Raw genomic sequence first — 24,802 nt, 5'->3', positions numbered from 1 at the left:
TGAAGCTTCCCTGCCTTGGAATGCTAATCTGCAGGTCATCATGTGGGCGAGGGTGTAGGCACCCTCTGCCAGAGTAGGTTTGATTTCTGGCTCCTGAGGGCAAAGGCCCTCACCCTTGGGGGTCAGAAACTTGTCTTTGGTGGCAGGATGGTGAAAACCTGTCAGTGGGCACACAAGTAGCTGGTAGGTTTTCAGGTGGCACCTCTAAGGTGCCCTCTGTGTGTGTGTGTATCAATAAATCCAACACTTTCATCAGTGTGGGCTCATTAATATGAGATGCTTAATACCAAAAATCCCTAGTTTCAGTGAAACCATCATGTAGCTTGTGACCAGCACAGGGGCATATCGGCTCATGCAGATATGTCCCCACATGTAGTACAGTGCACCCTGCCTTAGGGCTGCAAGACCTACTGTAGGGGTGACCTATACCGCATGCAGTGTTTGTGGACATGGCATACAGGAATATGTGTCATGCTGTGTTTTCACTTTTATCTGCACCAAGATACTCAGCCTACAGTGGCAGTTTGTACGTGTTTGGTGAGGAGTCGTTTAGGGAGGTACAATTTGTGCATCCCCCCTAAGGACCCTCTTTAGCCTTCTTCCCCTAGGTACCAGGGGTACCACTGACTAGGGACTTACAAGGAGTTCTAAAGGTATTGTCAATTGAAGTACACTCGCAGTTTTGGGAACAAGACCTGGCACTGGGAACATGGCCAGCAGGAATTTTGTGCACCTACAGTCGAAATCATATCAAATACCAGGCAAACAGTGGGGTTGACCATGTCAAAAAGGTGCACTTTCCCACAAGTGGCATAGAGTGGAGTGGTGCGGAGTAGAGTGCAATAGCATAGAGTGCAGTGGCATAGAGTGCAGTGGCAAAGAGTGCAGTGGTGTAGAGTAGAGTGGCATAGAAATGAGTTAGAGTAGAGTGGCGTAGAAATGAGTGGTGCAGAGTAGAGTAGAGTGGCGTAGAGTGCAGTGGCATAGAGTGCAGTGCATAGAGTACAGGCTATGGCGTGGGAGGGAAAGGAAGCAACATGGAAGTGGGGCAGGTGAAATTGAATAGAAGCAACATGATCAGGGATATGGGAGACAGACTGAAAAAAACAAGAGGTAGTGATTGAACACAAAGAAAAAAGTAGCTTCAAAATTGGGATCAATGGACGGACACAAGTACATGGTCCATGCTCCAGGGTGGGACCAAACACAAGAAGAGGACATGATAACCGCATGCCATCACAAATGGGAGCGAAGGAAATGAGAACAACGCTGAAGCTAACCAATGGGTGGGCCATAAGCCTACTGTATGTAAACAAAAGTCTTTTAGAGACAGCGCATGGCTGACTATCTGAAACCTACAATCTGGGACGTTAAACACACATAGAAGTAGGACTCAAATTTGGCATTGTCCGGGAGACACAAAATGACCTTGACAGCATTCTTTAACATAGAACACAAAGCCAGTGAGTGCTAAGGGCAATCAAAGGCAGCTTTTACATAAAGTGTCATCTGTGTTGCTGAAATTGCGTTCTGATAAGGGCTGCTGATACTTCACTGGAACACCTGAAAGCTTGCCACTGTCTATGGTCAGTTGACCCTCTCTCAAAACTGGGACACTAATTTTACTGATGTTTGCCATGACATATGGTGAAAAACATGGACTATCCCAGCAAATCCTGGATGTCTGGTCACCCTTAGTTAGTGACTGTACTAAGTCGGACTGTAAAGCACTCACATAAATAAAATGCTTAGAACACAAGAAACAACAAATGATATGCAGAGTAGGAGCTTCTTCATGCTACATCGTTTGCAGACATTCATCACCCAAGACCTGCTTTACCAGTGGAAAAATTACTTTTTGAGGTTACTGATGTGGATTTTCACTCATTCGAACACCTAACATCTGAAGTGGATGAAAGAAAGCAACTTTCTCTCTTTGAATGTCAGAAAGACCACAATTCTGGTAATCGATGGGCCACGGTAGACAGCTTACCTTGAAATTAGGGCTACTAAATCAACCCAACTCCTGAGTAGTTATAACATTTTGTGAGGTTCCACTCCGGGATCTCCTTTGCACAGCAAATACCAGTTGTTAAAGGCACAAACCCACCAACCCAGAGTACTGATGGATCCTTTCACTTTTTCAGATGCACAACTGCACAAAATATACTACGTCTTTGGTCCTACCTTGACTTGACAACTATGAAAGGTAGCTCAGTGATTTAATGCTTATCACTTAGGACTGAGATTTGACTTGCAAGTCAGAATCATGGCAAGTCAACACAACTTTCCATCCTTCCTATGACAGAAAATTGAGTACCATTAAAGTCAAGACACTTAGCACCATTTTCTAGAAATCATGCAGGCAGAGGCTAAAATTCCCATAAACATTGACTTTACACTATACCATCAACCACAATCTTAGGTCAGGCAAAGCAAACCTGCTAACATTGACCAGATTGAAATGCAATTGACATGAGGAGTACAACAATCCTCACACTGGGTTCACATCTTAAGAAAGCCTTTAGTCCAGTCCAGAACTGAGGAATCAACCAAGCCTGGAAGCTTTGAAAAGAAACCTGTAGGCAGGCAACTTAGGTGAGACCTTGATTTCACCAGCACCCCCTAAAAGGAGGAACTGGGCCCAGGCAAATGCAGATTGGATCCCATAAAAGCTTCCACAATGACCAAGTCATGGCTATTAAAATTAGGGGTGAGGCATAAAACATGTGAACAAAAGTCCTGTGCTTAACACAGCGTGTTTGCTGGCCAGTATTCGAATGCCTCCGAGTTTTCTGCTATTGCATCCAGACATGTCACACAATAACAGACAAATATATTCAAATCAAGCCAGCACTGCAGGCTATGCCAATGTTTTTTAGCTGCATAAGATCAGTTTATTTAGAGCAACAATTAAATTGCTGTGAATAATTAGGTTGGAAAATGTCTCAGTTCTGAATATGAGACTGTAAGTTAAAGAAAATTCTAACGTCTGTGGAAATGTTAGTGTCCTTCGGTGTGTCTCCCACACTCATGCTCTCCACCACTTCCTTCAACAGTCTTTCTCTGTTAAACATGCCTTTTTACTTCCTACATCTTTATGAAATAACCAATCTGCATATCTCACTCTTACCCACAAATATCATTTGCACATATGTACCTATCGCTCTGCACAGTGGCCTAGGTTTTGCTTGTACATGTAGACTGCACTCCTCTATGACCCCGAGAGGTACTGAGAGAATCTCGAAATGCCTCTGCCTCAACGTCAGAGCTCTCAGTTGTGCACATTGATATCCACAACCTGAACTCATTCAAATAGGTGGCAGCTGATTTACAAACGATTCAATATGTAAGGGTCATATTTTGCAAAAGAAAACGACAGAAACACAGCTTAAAGACAAATACTCTTAAGGAATGCAAGATAAAGGGAAACATGAATTGCAAACAGGAATTACTTGGCTGAGATGCAATACCTTATGGGTTTTTCATAACAGTCGTTATTGAGAAATCGATTAGTCTTTTAACCAGTAAAGTTAAGGCCATTAATGTAGAGCCCAAAAGGGACCTGTTTAAACGTCTATTTTAAATTACTCTGGGATCTGAGACCGGACAGGACTCGCCCACTTAAAGCCCAGGTTGTATCTGTGGAGAAATGTCCTGAGGCTTGCCACGATTTTGGGCAAGCCAACATTTATGGGAGGGCAATGGTGGGACTTGGCTCATTTTAAGATGGCGAGCCGCTTGGCAGGGTGAGGTGTCTTGGGGGGGGGTATTGCCGACCTTCTTGCAGGATCTTGTCACTGCCAGGCCACATGGGATATTTTGTAACAGTGCTGAGTGGAGAGGGGCGTGGCTGCAGGTACGGTTCAAAAGGCAAGTCTTTTGCCGCCCACTCCTATCTGGCAGATGCTGTTGTTACCCCGCACCATTTCTGGGATCCACCCAGCCCTCCTTTTGAGATACAGACAGTGTATATTCTTGTAGGAGTTGAAAGTTGCGACTCTTTGGGGGAAATTTGCAGTGTTTTTCTTGCTTGCCGCGTTAAGGGATCTCCATTAACCCCACCAGATCCACAACATTCTTCCCAATACCATCTTCCCCTTTGCACTGCAACCTAGAAATTCATTCAGCAACAAGATTTCTGTTTCCAGGCACATACTCAATGTTGAAGTTATATCCTTCCATATCAATGAGCCACATAGCAATGCGAGGAGTGGTAATCTCTCTCCCTTTGGTTGAAAAGATGTACACCAGGGGTTTGTGGTCTGTATGAAGTGTAAAAGGCAAGCCCCACAAGAAAAAACGTAATGAACAAAAGTTCAATGTCCCTAAATGGCACAAAGACTGCTGTTTTAAGTAATACTGGAGTTTTGCATCCTAGTACAGTATCTTTTTACCCTTTACCTTTTGTTATATGATTTCATCTTCTGTTTTTATGGTGTCATCTTCTGGATGATTCATATTTTGATTTTCTTTTATAGGAGGGAGAAGTGTTAAATTATGTTATTTCATCTTTGTGTTACCTTTGCCCTCTTTTTTGGCCTCGTTCCTTTTCCCAATTTCCCTCCCTGTAACTTGGTATTTCCAACATTCCAACGACCGTTGGAATGCTGGCTGTGTAACTACGAGTTGAAGTGAAGAGTGGAGGTGGCAGTGAAGCTGTCACATTTATTCTGAAGAAATATTTACCAAGAAACCATCGAGTCATCTACTTTTAATACTGTATTTTCTATTTTGAAGGAACTGTCGTTTTGGGGCGGTAGGATTTCATGAGCGGCAGGAACACCTCAGGTCAACCCATGGTATGTCACACAAATACTATACAGACGAGAACGGTGTCACTGGGACCTCGAAGGGGGTGTTTGCAGCATTCATTACAGAAGTTGCTATAAGCGTGGTCAGGCAGTCACTATCTGCAGCCCTTTACCCACCTCTATGCATGCGCATTGGTGCATTTGAGACATTGGCCCTTTGGGGGTAGGTGGATGCGGTCTGTGGCAGGGGACCAAACCAGGCCTGGTTGCCCAGGCTGTCTCTCAGACACTGTAGAGGCTGCCCCATGTAGGGCTGCTCTGTGGTGAGAAGGCCTCTTGCATGATTTTTAAGATTGAGGACTTCAGGAGCGAAGAGCCCAAGTATTTTCGAGTAAGAGTGGGAATTATGATTTGGGCGAAGGGTGGGGCTTTTAGAGGGCCCCAACCAAAAGATGCAGAGGTACCAGGGGTGACCGGGTTGCAGGCCAACCAGAAGCTCACAGAATGTTTTACACAGTAATGTTTTGGGGATAGGTGGGTTAATGTCTAACTGATATGTTAACACTGGGGGTCTATGTAAAAATCATGTAAATAGTTTTTTGTGGTGTGTTGTTTCCGTCACGCAGAAAATCCAGTTTTTACTTTGCATGTTTTCGTAAATAAAACATGGCCTGAGATTGTGATATCTGTAACCAATACTCACGTTGTCCTTGTGGATAGAGGAGGGTAAAAAGATGTTGTTGGGATGTGTAACATGCGCTAGGTAAATGAGTGCCTCGACTGGTCCTTTACCATATGAGGAAAGGGTGGAAAGGTCGTTGTCACACCATCATTACAGGAAAGGCGGAAGATCTGCACCTAAATTCTACTGCTTCAAAACACAATTTTTTGCTCTGATATAAGAAAAGGGGAAAACAAAACTTTTTTAGTAACTTTACTTGCATCTAAACACTGACTAGCCATGTTTCGAATCGAGGGGCATATTACCAAGCAATAGCGATAATTATCGCTATTGCTTGGTTAGAGACAAAAATTTACCGCTGAGCTGCGGCGATTTTTATCGCAAATAAATCTTGGTATTACCAAGGTTTATCGCAAATGCGATAAAAAACGGCCGCAATGCATGAATATCGCTGAAAAGTCAGCGATATTCATGCATTACCGAGCTAATGCTCTTAGCCATGTTATCCACCTCCCATTGGATAACATGGCTAAGAACTGCTCAGGGCAGGTGTTAGCTTTTGGAGATATTCGCGCTTAGCGCGAATATCTCCATAAGTTGGTAATAGGAGATAGCGATGTTAGCGACTGTTTCCAGTCGCTAACATCTTGGCACGCCCACTTTGCATGTCATTAGTGATAAATATCACTGACATGCAAAGTGAGGCCCAAGATGGTCGCTATCTCCTACTAGCTGTCGCTAACTGGTGTTAGCGACAGCTAGGTAATAGGGAGATAATTTTATCTCCGCTTTCTTGGCTTTTAAAGCCAAAAAAGCGGAGATAAACCCCCTTGATAATATGCCCCCTACAGCGATCATTTACGTCTTTTGGTGGAAAACCAAAGAAGACGTGCGTTTTGTGTCACCCTGCTCCCTCTGGAATGTCATCTTCAAGGCCACGTAAAGAAAGTATACAGAACCCATTATAAACTCTTGGATAATTAGAGCCTGTAAAACAGTTTATTTCATACATTTAGAAATCCAGTGATAAATGATAATTACCAATAATCAGCATAAAGTGCCATACAACAATATTCATATTAAAAACATTGGAATGTCTTATTTACACACTGCTGGTAAAGCTTGCAGTAGAATATTTGGGGTCTAAACTGCAGCCCTTTTCATGACCTCTTTCAAGATCCTGGTAGCTTTGGTTGAAGGAAAAGAACATCCTTTTGTGCGAGAAGGTGTCCAGGTGATTGTCGATAACTGACACACACAGCAGGTTAAGTGTGACAGCCTCTCTGAAGGCAGCAGACCAGGGCTCCGAGTCCTACACACCAGTACATTGATTGCGCAGTCCCCAGTCCGCTTGCAATCTTTGCCTCTTTGAGCCACTGCATTGCTTCACGCATCCCACAAAAGTCTTGTTATTTGGTATCACTGCAAGAAAACACACCTTGACCAGAATTTTAGGCTATTCCACAAAAATGCAGAGAAACACAAGCTCCTTGCCTATCCCTATAAGTTGTGCTCTGAGTTTTCATGTGCGCTAATGGCTGCAAAAAGTACAAGCTGACGAAATTGCCAATAGTGATAATTCCGCCGTTTTTTTTAAAGTTAGAAGATTTGCAAGAGAAAGATGTCTATCCAAGGCAGACTGTAAATTTATATTTATTTGGTTGGTCTTGTTCAAAGTACATGTTGTCCAGGTATCGCTCTCTTCCAACTGAATTGTCCTTAATGCATAGTTTGTGCAGTGTTCGCTTGGTCGGCAGTACTCTTCCACGTTTGGCTGTGAAACTGTGTCTTTTAAAAACACCAGCAACACCAGTTCTTGCTCAACAGCATCTCAGCATTTTATTTTGGTGGGTTTGAGTTCCTTGACCTGTGTGTGTAGTGTTTTGTGCACAGCAAGAGTTCTGGATTGGCAAAATCCTTTCCCGCACTCCTGACACTTGAATGGCTTTTCCTTTGAATGGATATATCTGAAATTAAAGAAGGCAGATATTAAAATGAATAATATGATTTTACAGGCATGTCAAAGACTCACAGAATCTGCTTTCACGCCTAGGAGCTCTGTGGACTGGCTGGGCTAGGCAAGCCACACTGAGTAAACAACCTAAGAGCTCAAGTACTCCACACTTCCTGGTCCCTGTGGCTCCCACAGTTTCTGGATCGTGGATGATGTGGGAACCGGAAGTGTTGCATCAAGGTGCTGCCCTCAGGACACTTCCTCCCCACCCCAACCTCAGGTCACCTCCCCACATCTCAGCAAACCACTGATAATTAACAAGATGCAAACGATCTTTATTACTGGGGAATTTTGATGTTTCATGATTTTATTGTACTAGTTATATCATACCGTCTGGTAAATGTGACCCAATATTTATTTACAGGTACCGGGCTGTGTGTAAGCGTGTACTCGTAAGGTGTGCCCACATTTCACCAGGTCCACAGCCTGTGTCTGCCTGATCATGCTTTCTGCATTGCCATAATCTAGGGATCATTCTAGGAGAGCTGACATTAGAAGCTCGTAAATGCATAAACTGAGTTTTTGTATCTGTATTAATTGAACTTTGTAGCATTTCTTACAGAAGTTCATTCACAGTTCAACTGATTACATCAAGGTGCTGGTGACTGAGTGAAGTAATGCACCCTGTGCATGGATCTTTGTTTCACACAAAGGTCATAGACTCATATCTCGGTGGTCGACTCTGCCCTTCAGCCTTTCAATAAAACGAGGACCATTGGGTTGAGAAACAATTATTTTATCTGTCAAGAGCGACCATATTCCCCTTGTGATACAAACATGTGCACTCTTTAAACATATCTGTTATGTAATGCCGCGCTGTGTTATGCTGTGCTCTGCTATGTTAGGTCATGTTAAGTTATGCAATGTTATGTTATGTCATGCTATATCATGTTAAGTTATGCCATGTTATGCTATGCTAAGTTATGTTATGCCATGTTATGTTATGTTATGCCATGTTATGTTATGTTATGTTAAGTGATGCCATTTTATGTTATGCTATGCTAAGTTATGTTATGCTATGCTATGTTATGCTATGAGATGATGATACATGGTAATTTGATCAGTGGCACACAAACACTGGGCTGATTCACAGAGGCCCTCTGCACTCATGGCGGAGCCCCCTCAGTCATGGGGGCCCTCCTCACTGCAGTCACTCATTACAAAGGACCCGCAATGACTGCGGGCCCCCTCCACCACGACTGTGAGGCCCCCGCCATGAGTGCAGAGGCCCTTAGTGAATCAGCCCCACAGTATGTTAGACAATAATCGAGTCAAAATAGTTTAAAGCATTTAAGAACAAATTACTCAGAGTTTAACCATAATTTGATTTTCTGTTCAGCAACTGGAAATTAATGGAGGCACCTGAAATCAGGGAGGGCGGGCTTAGTGTTCGGTCAGTACGGCACATCGCTCCAGAAGAGAGGCCATAGATTCTGATTACGAACTTGGCGGATGGGATACTCTATCACAAACCTGAAGGCTATCCCGTCCACCGTATTATGATCCATTATATACAATGGAACTTGTTATAAGGTGGTTGGATATCCGGCATGTTTGTGACGGGGTATCCCAGCCGCCAAGATTGTATTCAGGCCCATAGTCTGAAAGATCTGAACTTAGAGGGTGAAAATTATGATATTACTACAGCAAGGAGGAGGGGTGCTGTTTGGGCATCTGGGATGGTGTGGGATGTAAAGCAAAGCCAGCTGTGTGGCATGGGGAGAGGTGGCCTGGCATGGCAGGCAGCCAAATGGCTGAATGCCAGTGGTATAAGGTGGTACACATTCTGGGCCAGATAAATAGCATGCAGTTCGACGTTATGATGATTTAGTCATATTATTAGAATGTGAAATGAGGCGGTCCCTGTTAAAATAGTCCAGTTTGTTTAATCTCAATGCATTGATTGGGGAGCTAGTTGTTTGAAAAGGGAATGGCAGGCATATATATTTATTTTTAAATATTTAGCATCTGGAATTTAGCTACTGTCATAGAGGCTGAAATGGTTGTGTTGTACATGGAATTAAAGTGGACTCCTTGGTATCGGGCTTAGGACAGGTTTTTAGGTATAATGGGGGAAGGAGGCACGAGAGGGGCGTAGCTGAGATAAGGAAGTAAAGGGATCTCACAGGAGTTGAGCATAAGCGAGTGGAGTGTTCCCTACTGACCTACAACAGTTAGAAAGCCAAAATATTTTGTTTGAAATGGAGAGGGGAAGGAGAAAAAGAGCGTTTTGTGGGTGCATAGATGCTATGAGAACCAAAGGAAAATGTACTATCACTAATGGAGAAGACAGATGCAAAAGGAGAAGTTCAAGGTGTGAGCTGCAGGGTACACCAAGTGTTAGTGGTTAGGCACCAAAAGTAAGGATTAGCAGGAGACTGAGAAAGAGCAGTGGAAAAACTAATCCAGAGCCCAAGTGAGAGGCCTATTGAGGAAATGTTTTGAAACATGGTAGCAAGGGACTGAGTAGAGAGATGTAGAGAGTTGAAGGTGAATAAGAATGTAAAAGAGATGACTGTGACAATGCTTGAGTTGTGGGCATGGTCAGACTAGGACCGAAAATAGCCCCAGGCACCAAAATAAAAGTGGCCCCTGTAAGTGAATCAGATAGCTAAAAATGTGTCCCACGTTTGCAAATTAGGGCAATTTTGAACCGGCAAAGAAAGACACGCTGTACAATTGTTTTGGGGAGGTACAGGAGAAAGTAGGGGTTTGAGCTTGCAGTAGTCAATGTTTGTTTTAATATCAGGGAAATTAACAGCAAGGACTGGTCCAGTAGGCTGCAAAACAGGCCCACGAACAGCTACAAAAACAGCCCGCATGACAGAAAGTAAAAAGAAAGACATAGGGCAGGTAAGAAATTGAAAGATACAGCCAGACGTTTAAAATCTGGTTGGGGAATATAATCGAAAGGGTCCATGGGGGGGTCGCTGAGCACATGAGAAAGTTCAGTTCCACAGGAAAAGTAGGGTAGAAATAGTAGATATGTGTCCTACAGAAGGAAGAGAAGGAGGGGTGTGGGAGAGATGGGTACTTGAGAAAATTGCACAATGAGTATCTACAATGAAGAAAGTTTGTATACAAAAGTAATTGTGCGGTTGGTCTAGGTGACATGGGAAAGGAGGGAGTCAGTCATGCCATATAGGCAGGGATGCTTGAATTCCGTGATTCTGTGGCTTCAGCAATTTCAACATAAGAATGGATTTGCCGCACGTCACATATTTTATTATTGCTGCATAAATTGCAGATTTTAACAAAAAAACTTTGATCCTGGCTCAAACGTATCGAAAGTTACTAAAGAAATAGTGCCATGTGTAGCCGCACAGAGGAACGTTCTACGCAAAGGTTGAGTACTCATCTTTTAGTAGCTTATTGCTGGATTTAGGTGTTAAAGTGATACAAATTAGGTGAAACATTTAGTGAGAAAATGTTAACAAAGGCAAAAATTACAAAATAATGAATTAATATCATCACTATATGTTCTGCCTTATGCCTCATAATTTGCCTTTTCTTGCAGTATCATTTAGTCAACCCTGCCACATAATTTAGCCCTCTTCCACTGTATAACCCCAGTGGCCATGAATATAGCTTCTGTAGGCAAGATGTTAGGGAGTAAATAAGGTCTAGGTAGTACACTCATTTGGCTGCATCAAGGATTGAAGCTGAGTTGCGTGTTGTAGGAGTCGTGTTTCCTGGGTAAGAGACTTACTGCATTCACTGTAATTGTTTAGCACAGGTGACCAACGTGAACCAGGACTGTGAGTGAGGATAGAGGCGGTTAAGGAAGATAGCCAGAACTGAAGGTTGATCTGAGCATGCAGTTGAAGAGGTCATAAGAAATGCACCCATCATGGTGGGGACTTAGAATGCTGTGCAGTTTATTACACAGTCACAAATTGAGTCAGGACATTATTGGATTAAAGATAGTTGCTGAGGGGGTAGTGTTATGTACTCTAACGTGTTGCTAATCAAGAAGTCAGATAGAGAAGAGGTTCTGATGGTGGAGGGGATCAATGTGGGTCAGAGAGCCGGACAAGGTTACCATGGGAGTAGATGGGGAGTGTGTAGTGAGCAATAAACATTCAGACAGGACTTGATTCTCAGCCTCAGGGTCCACTACGACAAGCTGTCTCTAAAATAACCGCATTTATGTGCATTGTAGACCTATGGGTGGATTGGTAAGTTAAAGACCTTAGTGGTCCCGGACTTGTGCAATTGTGCCGCTCAGGCTACATTTACTTTGCAAGCCCAAAAAGACCTAAATATGGCTCGGGTCGCTTGAATCCCTGTGCAGAAGAGACATGCCCAGCGTTTTGGACTAGACTACTCCATTAAAGTGTATGGCCAAGACTTATCTGCAAATGGTTGGTCCTCTTCCTTTTATGCACATACGGGCTAAATAAAACAATGATGGAAGGCAAGGCTGCCCAGAGAAATTCCCTTTTGTGCAAGCATTTCAACCTATGCAATGTTATTTGCCTTTATAAAAAAAATTCTAACAACATAGGTAGCATTATAAATGGACACTGGGTGGATATTATTTACTAAGGTTTGGGGCAGGTGCTCGCATGGAGCAAAGCAACGTAAAGCATTCCATCAGGTTAAACACCATTATAAAATCCTGCTGGTGCGTCACAAGAGCCTGCGCAACATTTAATAAATCTAGACCTGAATCTACAGCAAGGGCCCTAATGCACAATATGTTCGTGTTTAAGGGTCTGGGTTTGATGATCAAGTGCTCAAATGGCATTACTACTGAATAGTGGATTCTAAAGAGAGAATGGAAATGTATATAGTAGTCCTAAAGCCAGATTTCTGTTATGGAGAGATTTTCATTCTGGGTGCTAGGGTTCCATGGCGTTTGCAATATACATGTTGGGCAAAAAAGAATGTTGTGTCATAAATGTAGTTTTTTTTAAAGTATTTAGCAATATAGAGAGAGTTTAAAATACTATTCAAAAAGTCTAAACAACAGAATTGTACTTAAGGCGTAGGGTTATAGTTAAGGGTTTGTGGCGGGGTAAGAGTAAGGATTATGGGTAATGATTAGGGTTAGGTGTTAGTTTTAAAATTAGGTTTTAAGGAATGTGTTGTGGTTTCTGCAAGGGTGGGCGTTAGAATTAGGGATTGGAATTAAGCGCAACATTTGTGTCACACCTTCTTTGTGAAAGCCTTTTTTTGCCATGGCTTTTCTTTATTATACTTAACATGCAATCCTCTCTATTTGTTCGCTTCTTAACTTGTAGGTCTCACCCTTCTACAACCTCTTTGGAAAAGGCTAGAAAAATATTCTCTAAATGATCAATGTATTGGGACAGGTGATGTACGCATCCATGGAGGAACACTACACACAGATCCATGTACTTTCCTTCACTGACTCGCTCACTCTCATTTGCATTCTCGCCCACATACAGGCAGGACAGTGTCTTGTTTTGGACAATGTATGTGATGCAATGAAAATTGCCTCTGGCATTGCCTCATTGATTCAAATATTTGGGAAAAAAGATCCATTGAGACCGGTAGGCTGACAGGTTTTGAAAGTGATCAGTGAGCCTACAAAAAGGCATAATTCATATAATTGTGGTACCTTTCAATTATTGTGAAAAGTAACAGCTCCTTGCACTCCCTGGGCTCTGGGGGTGTATGCTGTCTTCTAAAATTCTAAGCACTCAGTCAGAAAACATTTTAGTGTTATGGTTGAAGTTTTCTGAAAATATGCCGACCTAGTGCTGATTTATAAACATGGAAAGGCAGTGTGGCATGAGGCCGGTAGCAAGCAACCAAGCCAAATGTGGTTTTACAAATAGCTGTCCTGGTGGATATTGGCAGTGAGAAACCTGCAAAAAAATCGATTAGGGCAATTTGTTTGCTTCCTGTTATTAAGCACTACTAGATATCATTATATCAGGAATATAAATATTAAGATGATGCTAAGTGAAAGATCAGAGATCAGTGTAAATGCAGCAGCGTTTTTAACAATTAAAAAATTATATTCTGACTGGTTTGAGCCTCAGAACACAGTTTGAAATTGTAGCTACATAGTCCCAGGGTGGTGGCTACATGGTCCTAGGGTGGTGGCTCTATGGTCCTAGGGTGGTGGCTCTATGGTCCTAGGGTGGTGGCTACATGTTCTTATAGAGGTGGCTGCATAGTCCTAGAATGATTGTTACGTACCCTAGAGTGGTGACTACATGGTTCTAACGTGTTGCTACATGGTCCTGGAGTGGTAGCTACAAGATCCTAGAGTGGAAGTTACGTAGTCCTGGAGTTTTAGCTACATGATCCTAGAGTGGTAGTTACGTAGTCCTGGAGTGGTAGCTACATGGTCCTACAAATATTCCTAGTAGAAATTGTACCTGAAACTCTTCATTGAGTATGATAAGAAGAACATGCCCCTCAATGTTGTATTTTGCTAACTGGCCACCTAAAGTTTGGGTTTCTACAAGCACAAAAAGGAACCTTTGAGGCTCCACGAAGTATGACAAGTTTCGACCACAGCCCTGGTTTGTGCTAACTTAGTCAGTCACCTAGGGGTGCGTTTCAGGCCCAATCAGCAAACAAATTCTGTGCCTTTAAGGGACAGTGAAGCAGATTCCAAGTAGACCAGTTCATGTCTAATGTGAAGGATTTGGTTTCAGTTTTCACAAGTTGAAATCAAGTCTAGCCATTTCATGGAAGAACATTTCTTAATGATCTACATTGCCAAAAAGCCTATTTCACAGGTATATCGCAATGTATAACTTTCAAATAGTGACACATACATATGGTAAATATGCAATGGCACTAGCAGATTTTGGCAAACTGCACAATTTGGACTTTATAAAATAGTAAAGTTTTTGACTTTCACCTAAATTCTCCTATGTAAAAATGTTTGTGCAACAATGTATCAGCTTCAATTTTTTTGCACGAACAATGTCCGACCAAAATTTAAATGTGCTTGCATTTTCTATTACAAAAGTTTAAGAAGTTTCCAAATATTTATAAAAGATATCTTAAGAATTAAAAATGCAGAATTTTCACTATTTTTCCCACTACTATTAGTAACGGGATTAGAGAAACGATTTATAGCATAGTCAGTCTAGATATATTTGCATAGAAAGAATCTAGAAAGGAGTTAGTATGTAGTCCATAGTCCTGGAAAAAAAAGTATTTGCAGCTGACAAGTGACAGAGTTGTCTTTCTAAGGTGGGCATTTTTGAAAGCATAAACATTGAGTTAAATCACACATATAGTTCAAAACATGTGGTCTTGCCTTCACTCATAACATTCAGTTGGATTTCAAAGGTGAAGGTATGCTCTTGAAATCTCACTAACACACAGTCAGCTATCATACCTGTGATCTCTAAGGTGGTCCTGTCTTCTGAATGCTTTATGGCAAATGTCACATGTGTAGGGTCTCTCATCAGTATGGGTTCTTTCGTGGATCAAAAGATTATAAGACTTAGTGAAGTGCCTGCCACAAAACTTGCACACAAACTCCTTCTTAGTCTTGGAAGGCAGCCTGCCTCGAGTTGGCTTCTTCTCGGAGGAGAGTTTGGTGACATCCAGAAGAGAGTTCAAGGCAGGAGAGCCGCGTCCATCTGGCTGGCCCAGCTTTGAATGGTCTTCTTGGGTAGCTGCCACTGCAAGGTTGGCAAAATCAAACCTTGGTTTCACTTTCAGAGAGCCATTTGCAGACTCTTGTTTGGTGTGGATCATGTGAGGAAAAAAGGGGAAGGCCGGCAGCTGAAACCTGGCGTCCACCAACCCGGACACCCCTGGTACTTTGGAGAAGGTGGATCGAGGTAAATGCATAGTAGGGTACCCTAGGGTCCACTGGTGGAGATGGACCGCATGAAGGGCACTGAAACCGTAGATGTTAGGCAGGTGGTCAGCTGGCACTGGAAGCCCATTGAAGGACTGCAGGAACGAGTAGTTGGTCAGCTGCAGCGAAGGGTGAATGGGCACAGGGGCTGGCAGAGTCTTGCTACCCATGGCAGCTCCTTTGTGGTTGGTCTTCTTTAAATGATCCAGGGGTCCAGGAGAACGTGCCTAAAAAGAATAAGTATGCCAGAAGTAAATTACAAGAGAAGGAAAAGTGACAATGTGATATGTATATAACAGCTGCACACATTCAGTACCAACAATGCATATATCAGTATTGTACTTTTATTTGCATAAGTGCAACAAATGTCTGTACTAAAACTGTATTGTAGGTGCCTACAAATAATTCATGAATAATGTCTACACAGTAAATTACTAGCAGCGAGTGATACACTAAAACAAACAAATATCACATAATAAAATAAAATAAACATATACAATTCAGAGTACATCAAAGTACATTTTCCACATTTAATGTTTGCCTTTTTACCATATTCGTAAAGCATTTAAGTAAGGTTGTTGAGTGTAGCCGGTTGGGTAACTGGTTCAACAACAATGCTCCTGCCAAATCAAGGTCTTAAGCTCACAACTATGGTTGTTGACTCTCTATTCCAGAGTGTCAACACCCAAGTAGTGGGGCTTAATATCTCTTCTTCAGTGGCAGCTCGAGCGTCGCCCCACTGCTCATTGAGCAGTGCAAAGAAAAATAAAATGATAATAACAAGCAGTTATTATCATTTTCTTTGTGGGACTCCGACTCAAGCCAGGTCGGGAGGGGTGGGGCTAGGCTCCCCACCATCAGGGGTAGCAGGAGTGGTTTGCACTCCCTCCCTAAGTGCGCGTGACGGCTTGGTCGGCCCTCTGGGGCCGTCTAAACAGTCATGCGCACTTGGCATGTTCTCCATTGGGCTGTGTGGAGAACATGACCAGCTTCCCAGTTTCTGCCCGAGTGTCCGTTTTAGCCACACAGACCAATCACACCGCTGCTCCTGCAGCGTCGTGTTTGGCTGGGAGAGTCCGGGAGACTGGGTGCTTCCAGCGCTCTGCTAGGACTGAGGAGAGAGAGGGGGGGGGGGGCGGCAATGGCAAAGACGGTAAGTACATTTTTTTTTATATCATACCTTTCCCCCTCCCGCCGCCCTACCACCCCCATACAGAGGCAGCCGCCACTGCTCTTCTACACCCTGTAGACAACGTTGGATCACTTGTAGACCAAAGAGATTACTATTCTTTTTACGAGAAAGTGATAACTATGTGGGATGATGTCAATATGTTTCCAAATGGCGTGCAGCACATTTTTGTCCAGAAGTGCCACATTTGGCTAACCAATTTGAAGTATATGTGGTAGTACTTTTGCAGATCGAACACCACTCAGATGTCTCTGTTTTGGAAGGCCTACACCTTGGTCATCGAACACTGAGGGAAACGGACATGGGCTGTCGAGCACTAGGGGACGTCTAGATAGTACATAAGCCAGAACAAGCCCGATACTGTGAGCTGCCGCTTATAAAGGATACCATGTTAAAAGAATAAAGAGATAAAAAGTGTGCTACTTCAGCTGCAGCTAACACCTTGGGTTCAAAGGAACCTTTGAGTCAAAAATGTCACCAGATTGTGCTGCCTGGGACAGAAGACCACCCAGGTAACATTGATTATGTGCTATTATCAGAATCTCCATTTTACTTTCATCCATAGGCCATGTCTTTTTACATCAGTGTTTCTGATGGACGGCAAGCGCGATGAATTTTGGCCAACATCAGTGGAGCCTTCCTGCAGATCACAGGGATCAGGGATTCATCAGCAAACACCTCAACCATAGGGCAGGATGGAGTAAATCAACAGTCACGAGAAATACATATTTTTTATAGCTGGGTTTGGCAACCTCCTGAATAGTTCATCCTAGTCAGGTTTAAAGGCATTCAAAATATATATTGATGAGAACATTTTGAGAATAAGGATTTTAATGGATATGATTTGCATGTTGTTATTTTGAAAAGCATAAATTGGTTTTGCTATATGGCGGTTTCACTTTTGAAGGGTAAAATTGCCAATGGTACAGAACCGTCCACGGTGGATATTTCGGATGAGTGTGTCTGAGTCTCCAGCTGTAGATAAAAGTTTCTCGATAAAGGACGCACATGACCGCAGTGGAAAACCCCATGGGAAATGCTACTGGTTAAATATGCTGCGCCCAGGATCAACTGTAATTTTCAGTATGCCAGTTCATTATCAAAGGCACTTGCTTGCCAATAACTGGATCCAGTACAAACCATCCTCGACTGGCCAATTGTAACGTCAAACAGGAACATGCAGTGTGAAGCAGGCAGACACTCCCAGCAGGACAGGTGCCTTAAAGATGTAAATGGCGCCAGACATATTAAAAATGTGCCAGGAGTCAATCGCCGCCTTTGGAACGCACAGACTTATTACAACTGCGAGATGTTCCTGTCCCAAGGGCCAAAAGGGGACAAAGTCGGTTTACCATATACAGTTCCTTTACAGAACAATGGGAACGCGTAAAGGAACAACATCATGCCAATGGAAGCCCAAACACCGTCTGCCTCTGTTTTTCTAGAACGTGTTGTACTCCTGATAAAGCCTATTTTGTAATTTTCTTTTATTAATAAACAGGCGTTTGCGCCATTTGGTTTGGGAGGCTGCCTTATAAACTTGGAAGAAGGGATGCAAGAATGAGGTCACGCCACGTGAGGCCAAACTCATGGGGGGGGGGGGATGTTTACAAACGGGAGGCCTGTGAAGAACAAAGGGCCCTTCGACTCCGCCCCCAGCACGCGGGCGCCAAGACGAGCTCGTGCACCCGCGAATAGGATACAAGCATGACACTGGAAAGAGGACCTTTTTTGGTATGTCCCGGAAGCAGTTAGGTTATAACGGAAATTGTGTTTTCGAGCCTTTGTATAGCATACACAGACTATTCAAACTAATAGGTCGGTGCACGTGATGTCTGTAAAATAGAGCATCTTGACCGTGCATGTTTCTTAATCTTTTTATATAGCAAGTTCCGGTTCAAGTGTAAAAAACATGCCTCTCCTTTTTACCATGTAAACATCTTTTGTTTCATATTACAAAAAGTTTAAAAAGTGCCAAATAAATCTTTGCATTTTAGAAACTGGTGGACGCTCTGGTAGAAAGTACTTTCTCTCGTTTAATCTATTTACAACTTTCTTATTTCGAAGACAGTTCGTATGTGTCGAACCTGATAAGAAAACAATATTTTCTCGTCTCGTAGGAAATAAATCCACTTAATGAGAACCTCTGTGAAAGAAACTACTTTTTTGTACAGTTTTCATCATCCCTTTCTCATTCCTACACAGGTCTGATGAATCGAGCCCCACCTGAACCCGTGAAATAACAATTATGCCTGCAGTTAGTCCTGCACATGCAATCCTGTGTTTGCACACAAAAATGATCTCGCAATCCTTAATATGCTTCTTGCTTAAAGATATTTAAGATCCAAACAGAAATTATGGTATCGTCCACGGATTGCATTAACACTTGAGAATGAATATTATTTTAGGATAGTTTATGTCAACTATAAATAGACAGGGCATGCGTCGTCTCTCCCTGGTGCCGGAATTTAGTAATGTTTTGTGAAATAGTGGATGTTCAGGGGTTTTTCCCGCTAACGTTTAAAACTTAAAAAAAACACACAATAGACACAATCAGAAATATTAGGCAATATCTTATTAGGCAGATGTACGGCATTGACTTAAAAAAAAACACATGTTGGCGACGTAGCTACACCAACTGTAAATCACGCCAATTATATGTGAAAACCTATTTAGGTACATAGATCAATTCTGTCCTTTACTTCGAAGGCCTGCACTGCAGTGCTCCACAAGCATTGAACTGCTATTGGAAGACAGAAATGCCTTGGAAAGAAATCACCATTAATGGAAAACCACTAGTAAAATGCCAGATGTAGGTGCGCGCTGTGAAATATGCCAACTTAATTATGGTGACACAATAAGTCACAATATCACGTTTGAACAATAACAGACTGAAGTTACAGACGCAGGAAAACGAGTCGATGAATTCCAAAAGGTGCGAAAAGGGTGTGCCTTTATACACCTAATACAAAAATAATCTCGTGCACTAAAAAGTGTAACTCGCTTACGCATCAGTGTACTGTCAGGGTTAGATGAAGGGACAGGTAAGAAGGGCCTTGTGAATAGGGGGGTGCCGATGCAGCGGCTCCTTGGGGGTGGGGGAATAGAGGGGGGGAGGGGCAGGTGAAAACACAGGGACAATGAGGCTCTGAGAAAGGAACACTGGCTCAGTTTAACGTCCAGCGCTCTGACTCTGGGAGCAAGAATTAGTGACCAATAGATCCGATGTGAGAAAGGACAGGTTAATTACAGGTGCACAGGTCAGGGAGCAAGCGGTAGGAGTGATAACTAAAGCGTCCAAAACATCGAAGAACTGTTGAGATCTACACTGTATAAAAACTGCATAATGCTAACTATCGACGAGGCCAATAGGTCTGGCATCACCCCAGCACTTTGGCTTTGTCAGGGCTTGTTTTGCTTTGGCAGTTTCCTCAAATCTTTATTGTTGGGGGGGCTGCTGTGCTCTGGGCCAGTTGACTGGTCTGGGGGCAGCTGTGGTCTTGGTCGGTTCACTAGTCTGGGGGCAGCTGTGGTCTGGGCCAGTTCACTGGTCTGGGGGGGCTGCTGTGCTCTGGGCCAGTTGACTGGTCTGGGGGGGCTGCTGTGCTCTGGGCCAGTTGACTGGTCTTGGGGCAGCTGTGGTCTGGGCCAGTTAACTGGTCTGGGAGTAGCTGTGGGCTGGGTGGGTTGACTGGTTTAGGGACAGCTGCAATCTGGGAAGGTTGACTGGTTTGGGGGCAGCTGTGGTCTGGGCCAGTTCACTGGTTTGGGAACAGCAGTGGTCTGGGCCAGTTCGCTGGTCTGGGGGAGCAGCTGTGGTCTGTGCCAGTTGGCTGGTCTAGGGGGGCAGATGTGGTCTGGGCCAGTTCACTGGTCTGGGGGGGCAGCTGTGGTCTGGGTCGGTTCACTGGTCTGGGGGCAGCTGTGGTCTGGGCCAGTTCACTGGTTTGGGAGCAGCAGTGGTCTGGGCCAGTTTACTGGTCTGGGGAGCTGCTGTGCTCTGGGCCAGTTGACTGATCTGGGGGCAGCTGTGGTCTGGGTCGGTTCACTGGTCTGGGGGCAGCTGTGGTCTGGGCCAGTTCACTGGTTTGGGAGCAGCAGTGGTCTGGGCCAGTTCACTGGTCTGGGGGGGGGGTGCTGCGCTCTGGGCCAGTTGACTGGTCTGGGGGCAGCTGTGGTCTGGGCGGTTCACTGGTCAGGGGGCAGCTGTGGTCTGGGATGGTTCACTGGTCTGGGGCAGCTGTGGTCTGGGACGGTTCACTGGTCTGGGGGCAGCTGTGGTCTGGGCAAGTTAACTGGTCTGGGAGTAGCTGTGGGCTGGGTGTGTTGACTGTTTTAGGGACAGCTGCAATCTGGGAAGGTTGACTGGTTTGGGGGCAGCTGTGGTCTGGGCCAGTTCACTTGTTTGGGAGCAGCAGTGGTCTGGGCCAGTTCACTGGTCTGGGGGAGCTGCTGTGCTCTGGGCCGGTTGACTGGTCTGGGGGCAGCTGTTGTCTGGGCCAGTTCACTGGTATGGGGGGGCAACTGTGGTCTGGGCTGGTTGACTGGTCTGGGGCAGGTGTAGTCTGGGCCGTTTGACTGGTCTGAGGCAGCTGTGGTCTGGGCCGTTTGACTGGTCTGGGGGCAGCTGTGGTCTGGGCCGTTTGTTCTGGGGCAGCTGTGGTCTGGGCCAGTTCACTGGTCTGGGGGCAGCTGTGGTCTGGGACCGTTCACTGGTCTGGGGGTAGCTGTGGTCTGTGCCATTTAACTGGTCTGGGGGGCAGCTGTGGTCTGGGCCAGTTGACTGGTATGGGGGCAGATGTGTTCTGGGCCAGTTCTCTGGTCTGAGGGCAGCTGTGGTCTGGGCCAGTTCAGTGGTCTGGGAGCAGCTGTGGTCTGTGCCAGTTGGCTGGTCTAGGGGGGCAGCTGTGGTCTGGGCTGGTTGACTGGTCTGGGGGCAGATGTGGTCTGGGCCAGTTCACTGGTCTGGGGGGGCAGCTGTGGTCTGGGTCGGTTGACTGGTCTGTGGGAAGATGTGGTCTGGGCCAGTTAACTGGTCTGGGGGCAGCTGTGGTCTGGGCCGGTTGACTGGTCTCGGGGCAGATGTGGTCTGGGCCAGTTCACTGATCTGGGGGGGCAGCTGTGGTCTGGGTCGGTTGACTGGTCTGTGGGAAGATGTGGTCTGGGCCAGTTAACTGGTCTGGGGGCAGCTGTGGTCTGGACAGGCCGTTTGTGCTGGCACGGGTCAGCAGTTCACACACCCTACAGTGTTTAGACCTCGCAGTTCACAGCACCTGTAGCCCACCGGGTGGGCCAAATCCTTCTGGGCCAGAGGGTCCCAGTTGGGGCTGCTTCCTCTGGACTTGCACTGCACATTGTTGGGCGCTCAGCACTGCAAATATTTGGTTCACTCACCCGTAAGAGGGCGATGATGTGTGTAAACACAAGCAGACAGATTTAATAATACTAACATTTGGCCTACTCTGTGGTAAGTGTGAGCACACCCTGACACAGTTATTAATCCTTTAAAATATATCTGCTCTCTGGGAGGGGAGGAGAGTGATGTGAATTGTGTAAACACAATAGGGCACTGCACCAATGGAGAGCGGTGGGCAGTGACTGATATGTGAACAGTAAGGCTGGAGGGATGTTGTCAAGTACACCACTCTAGCCTTTGTCTTCCTTTTACAGCGTTGGAGATGTGTCTTACCTCTTCAAGAACAGGAAAGAATAAATTGTCTGTCTGTTCCCTTCTTTTGCGCTTGTGGCGTAAATATTTGCTATGTCTTGGATCTATATAAACCCAAGGGTAGGGTGCTGAGCCCAGCAAGCCACCATACTTGCGAGGTCCTGCCATTCCCAATTGGCTCGCAAATTGCGAGAGGCTCATTAATATTCATGACCCTCGCAATTTGTGACCCCATTGAGAATCACAAAGTGTCTGAGACACTGTTGTACATGGAATTTAGCGCCTCGCCCAATAACCATTACGTCCACCAACCACTGTACAGTAAGGTAAGAGTTTAGTTACTGTTCTTACCTCCGGCTGTTCCACGGACATTACACGCCGACGGTGTGTGGGGGTAGGTGATACCGCCGAGTATCTCACGCCGCTAAGGGCTATATATCCCTAGCGCAGTCCCCACAGGAACTAGCCGCGCAGACTGCCAATTGGCTCCTAAGGGTCTGACGGTGATGCAGTGATCCTCGCCTTCCTTAGACCTAGACCTATCAGGTTGTATCAATAATAGCCTGTAGCTCACCCTCTGGGGCACATTAGGTTTATATGAGCACTTTTTTCGGTCCTGACGAATTGCCCGGCTGGGCATGAAACATGTTGACCAAATGGAGGGTCGATATGAGGCCACACCAATAGTCACGTTGGTCCTCAGTACCCCTCCTTATACCTTTTAATAAAGTGGCTAACCACCTGAATAAAGACTTCCCTGTGGATTATCCAACTTTTTTTAACAATTTTTCACTGTTTTGCTCACTACCTCACTTTTTAAGCCTCACAAGTTTCTACTTATCACGGCAAGGAACAAAAGACCTCCGCAAAAGAGTGACACTTGTTGTTACCCGTCGGGCATTGCAGCGCCGGCCCGACGCAGGAGCAGGAAGCCGATGATATAAACAACATCCCTAGTAGGCTGAATGAGACATGTCATCCAGCTCATCAGTTGTGTGAGGCTTCCTTAGTTCCGTCAAGGAACTTGCTGACCACCCGGCACCCCCACACCCTCTAGCTGACTATCAGCTAACTGTGAGAGAGACCTTATTACCTGTTTTACCCCAGGGGAACAGTGTACATTCTTGCTTGTTTGTGTCCTGGACAAGTACACTGGACCCCTCTAAATATTGTCCATTTCTGTCCCCCCTTGTTGTTTAAAAAATGTTCTTACCTCCACCCAGTTAAGAACAGGACATGCTTACCTGAAAAGATAATCGTAGGTCCATATAATACTGCCAAACAAGCTCTTATTGTCAAGGTCGTCTGTCGCTGGTCCACCCATGTCAGCTTTTTGAGATATCTACATCACACAGATGTGCACGCAAGGGGTCCAGATGGGGTGAAACACGTGGTTCACGCATGTCCTACACATCTGGCGGGATTAGCTGCCGGTGGACCAATTTTGGACAACCGTGTTTCAATTTGTAAGTTAAAACAACGTACAGAAAACGTTTTCCATTAAAGACACAAGATGAAGAGGTGGGCAGCTAGGGTGAACACTTCTCTCCAGGCTATTCCGGGTACTGATCACAGTCCTGGACTTTTCTCCCACAAACCATTGTTTTCAGGTATATTTGTCTAAAATTGTCAGTGCAGGCATAACAAGACTACAACACCCAGAATGCAATAGGCTATAACACAAAGTCCAGAATTGGAATCGATGTCTGTAATGACCTGAAAAGGGTAAGTCACCCCGATGGGAACACATTCACTAAACCATGATATGGGTTTTCTTATGATGAAAGGCGGAGACAGTCTAGTTAATATTTGTATTCTATAAGGAGGCAGGGGAGGGGAGCTCAGCTCGCAAGAAAGGTAAACATGGACATAAAAGACTTGTTCGTGACCTATAGTGCTGCTCTTGCAGGAAAAAAAACCCAGAAAGGAGATAAAACCCACACTCAGCCTTGTGAAAACCTTCCGAAGAACAGCCACGTGTGTGATGGGAGGGGCATCGACTTTTCAGGATACAAAGATGCGAAGAGACACAACTTAACAATGAATAATGACCCAGGGCAACATTGAAAAGAATGGGAGATGGCTACCTGGGTCTTGTCAGCTGGCATCTCTATGATCTTAGACCATAGAGTCAGCAGGCTGGCGAGGGAGCGGCTAACACAGACACTTGGCTACAATGTTGGACACTTCAGTGTGCAAGGAGAATGTGACGCGCCCAGAAACCAGTGCCTAGAAGCTCCAGCTATTAGCGCTACATAAATATCGCAAAAGAATATTCGTAGTAGGAAACGATCACAAAACCAATAGAAAATATTCTCATGCCTTCTGATGGTTGGCAGGAATGCAGTTTTTGAAAAATAAGTTTTGCTCCAAAATTATATAATTCCAATAAGGCAGCATCGTAAATCTGACTCTTTCTCTATCTTGTCCTGTAAAACAACAACATGTCAAGAAAAAATAAGGGTATCGCTGAGCACTGCGAGAGAACACACTTGGAGGGCACGATCCGTGGCCTCGCGTTTGCTTCCTACCCATGGCAAGTGGCCAGCCCTCAATCAACAAAAAAATGTAAGTGCTGTTTCAATGAGGACTGATGCGTTTATAACAAATATATGAAAATATGCACAGGTATTACTCCCACTAGCAACATACAACGGGGACTCAAGTTATGACTTTTGATGCAAATACGTA

The 24,802-nt window shown here is 44.6% G+C and overlaps 1 protein-coding gene across 2 annotated transcripts in view; it reads right to left on the bottom strand.

Annotated features, from left to right (window-relative positions):
• Positions 1-6,417: 6,417 nt before the first annotated feature.
• OSR1 (odd-skipped related transcription factor 1) overlaps positions 6,418-24,802 on the bottom strand; it is a 33,634-nt gene continuing 15,249 nt past the window's right edge. For both annotated transcript variants that reach the window (XM_078647748.1, XM_078647750.1), the window contains exons 3-4: positions 14,784-15,481; positions 6,418-7,403 (exon numbers count right to left, since the gene is read on the bottom strand). In XM_078647748.1, coding sequence (XP_078503874.1) covers positions 7,268-7,403; positions 14,784-15,481 — 834 coding nt within the window. In that variant the 3' untranslated portion in view covers positions 6,418-7,267. The remainder of the gene's footprint in view (positions 7,404-14,783; positions 15,482-24,802) is intronic.

This window comes from Lissotriton helveticus, chromosome 6, assembly GCF_964261635.1.
Source record: "Lissotriton helveticus chromosome 6, aLisHel1.1, whole genome shotgun sequence".
Taxonomy (NCBI): Eukaryota; Metazoa; Chordata; class Amphibia; order Caudata; family Salamandridae; genus Lissotriton; species Lissotriton helveticus.
This window is presented reverse-complemented; position numbering and strand designations above follow the sequence as displayed.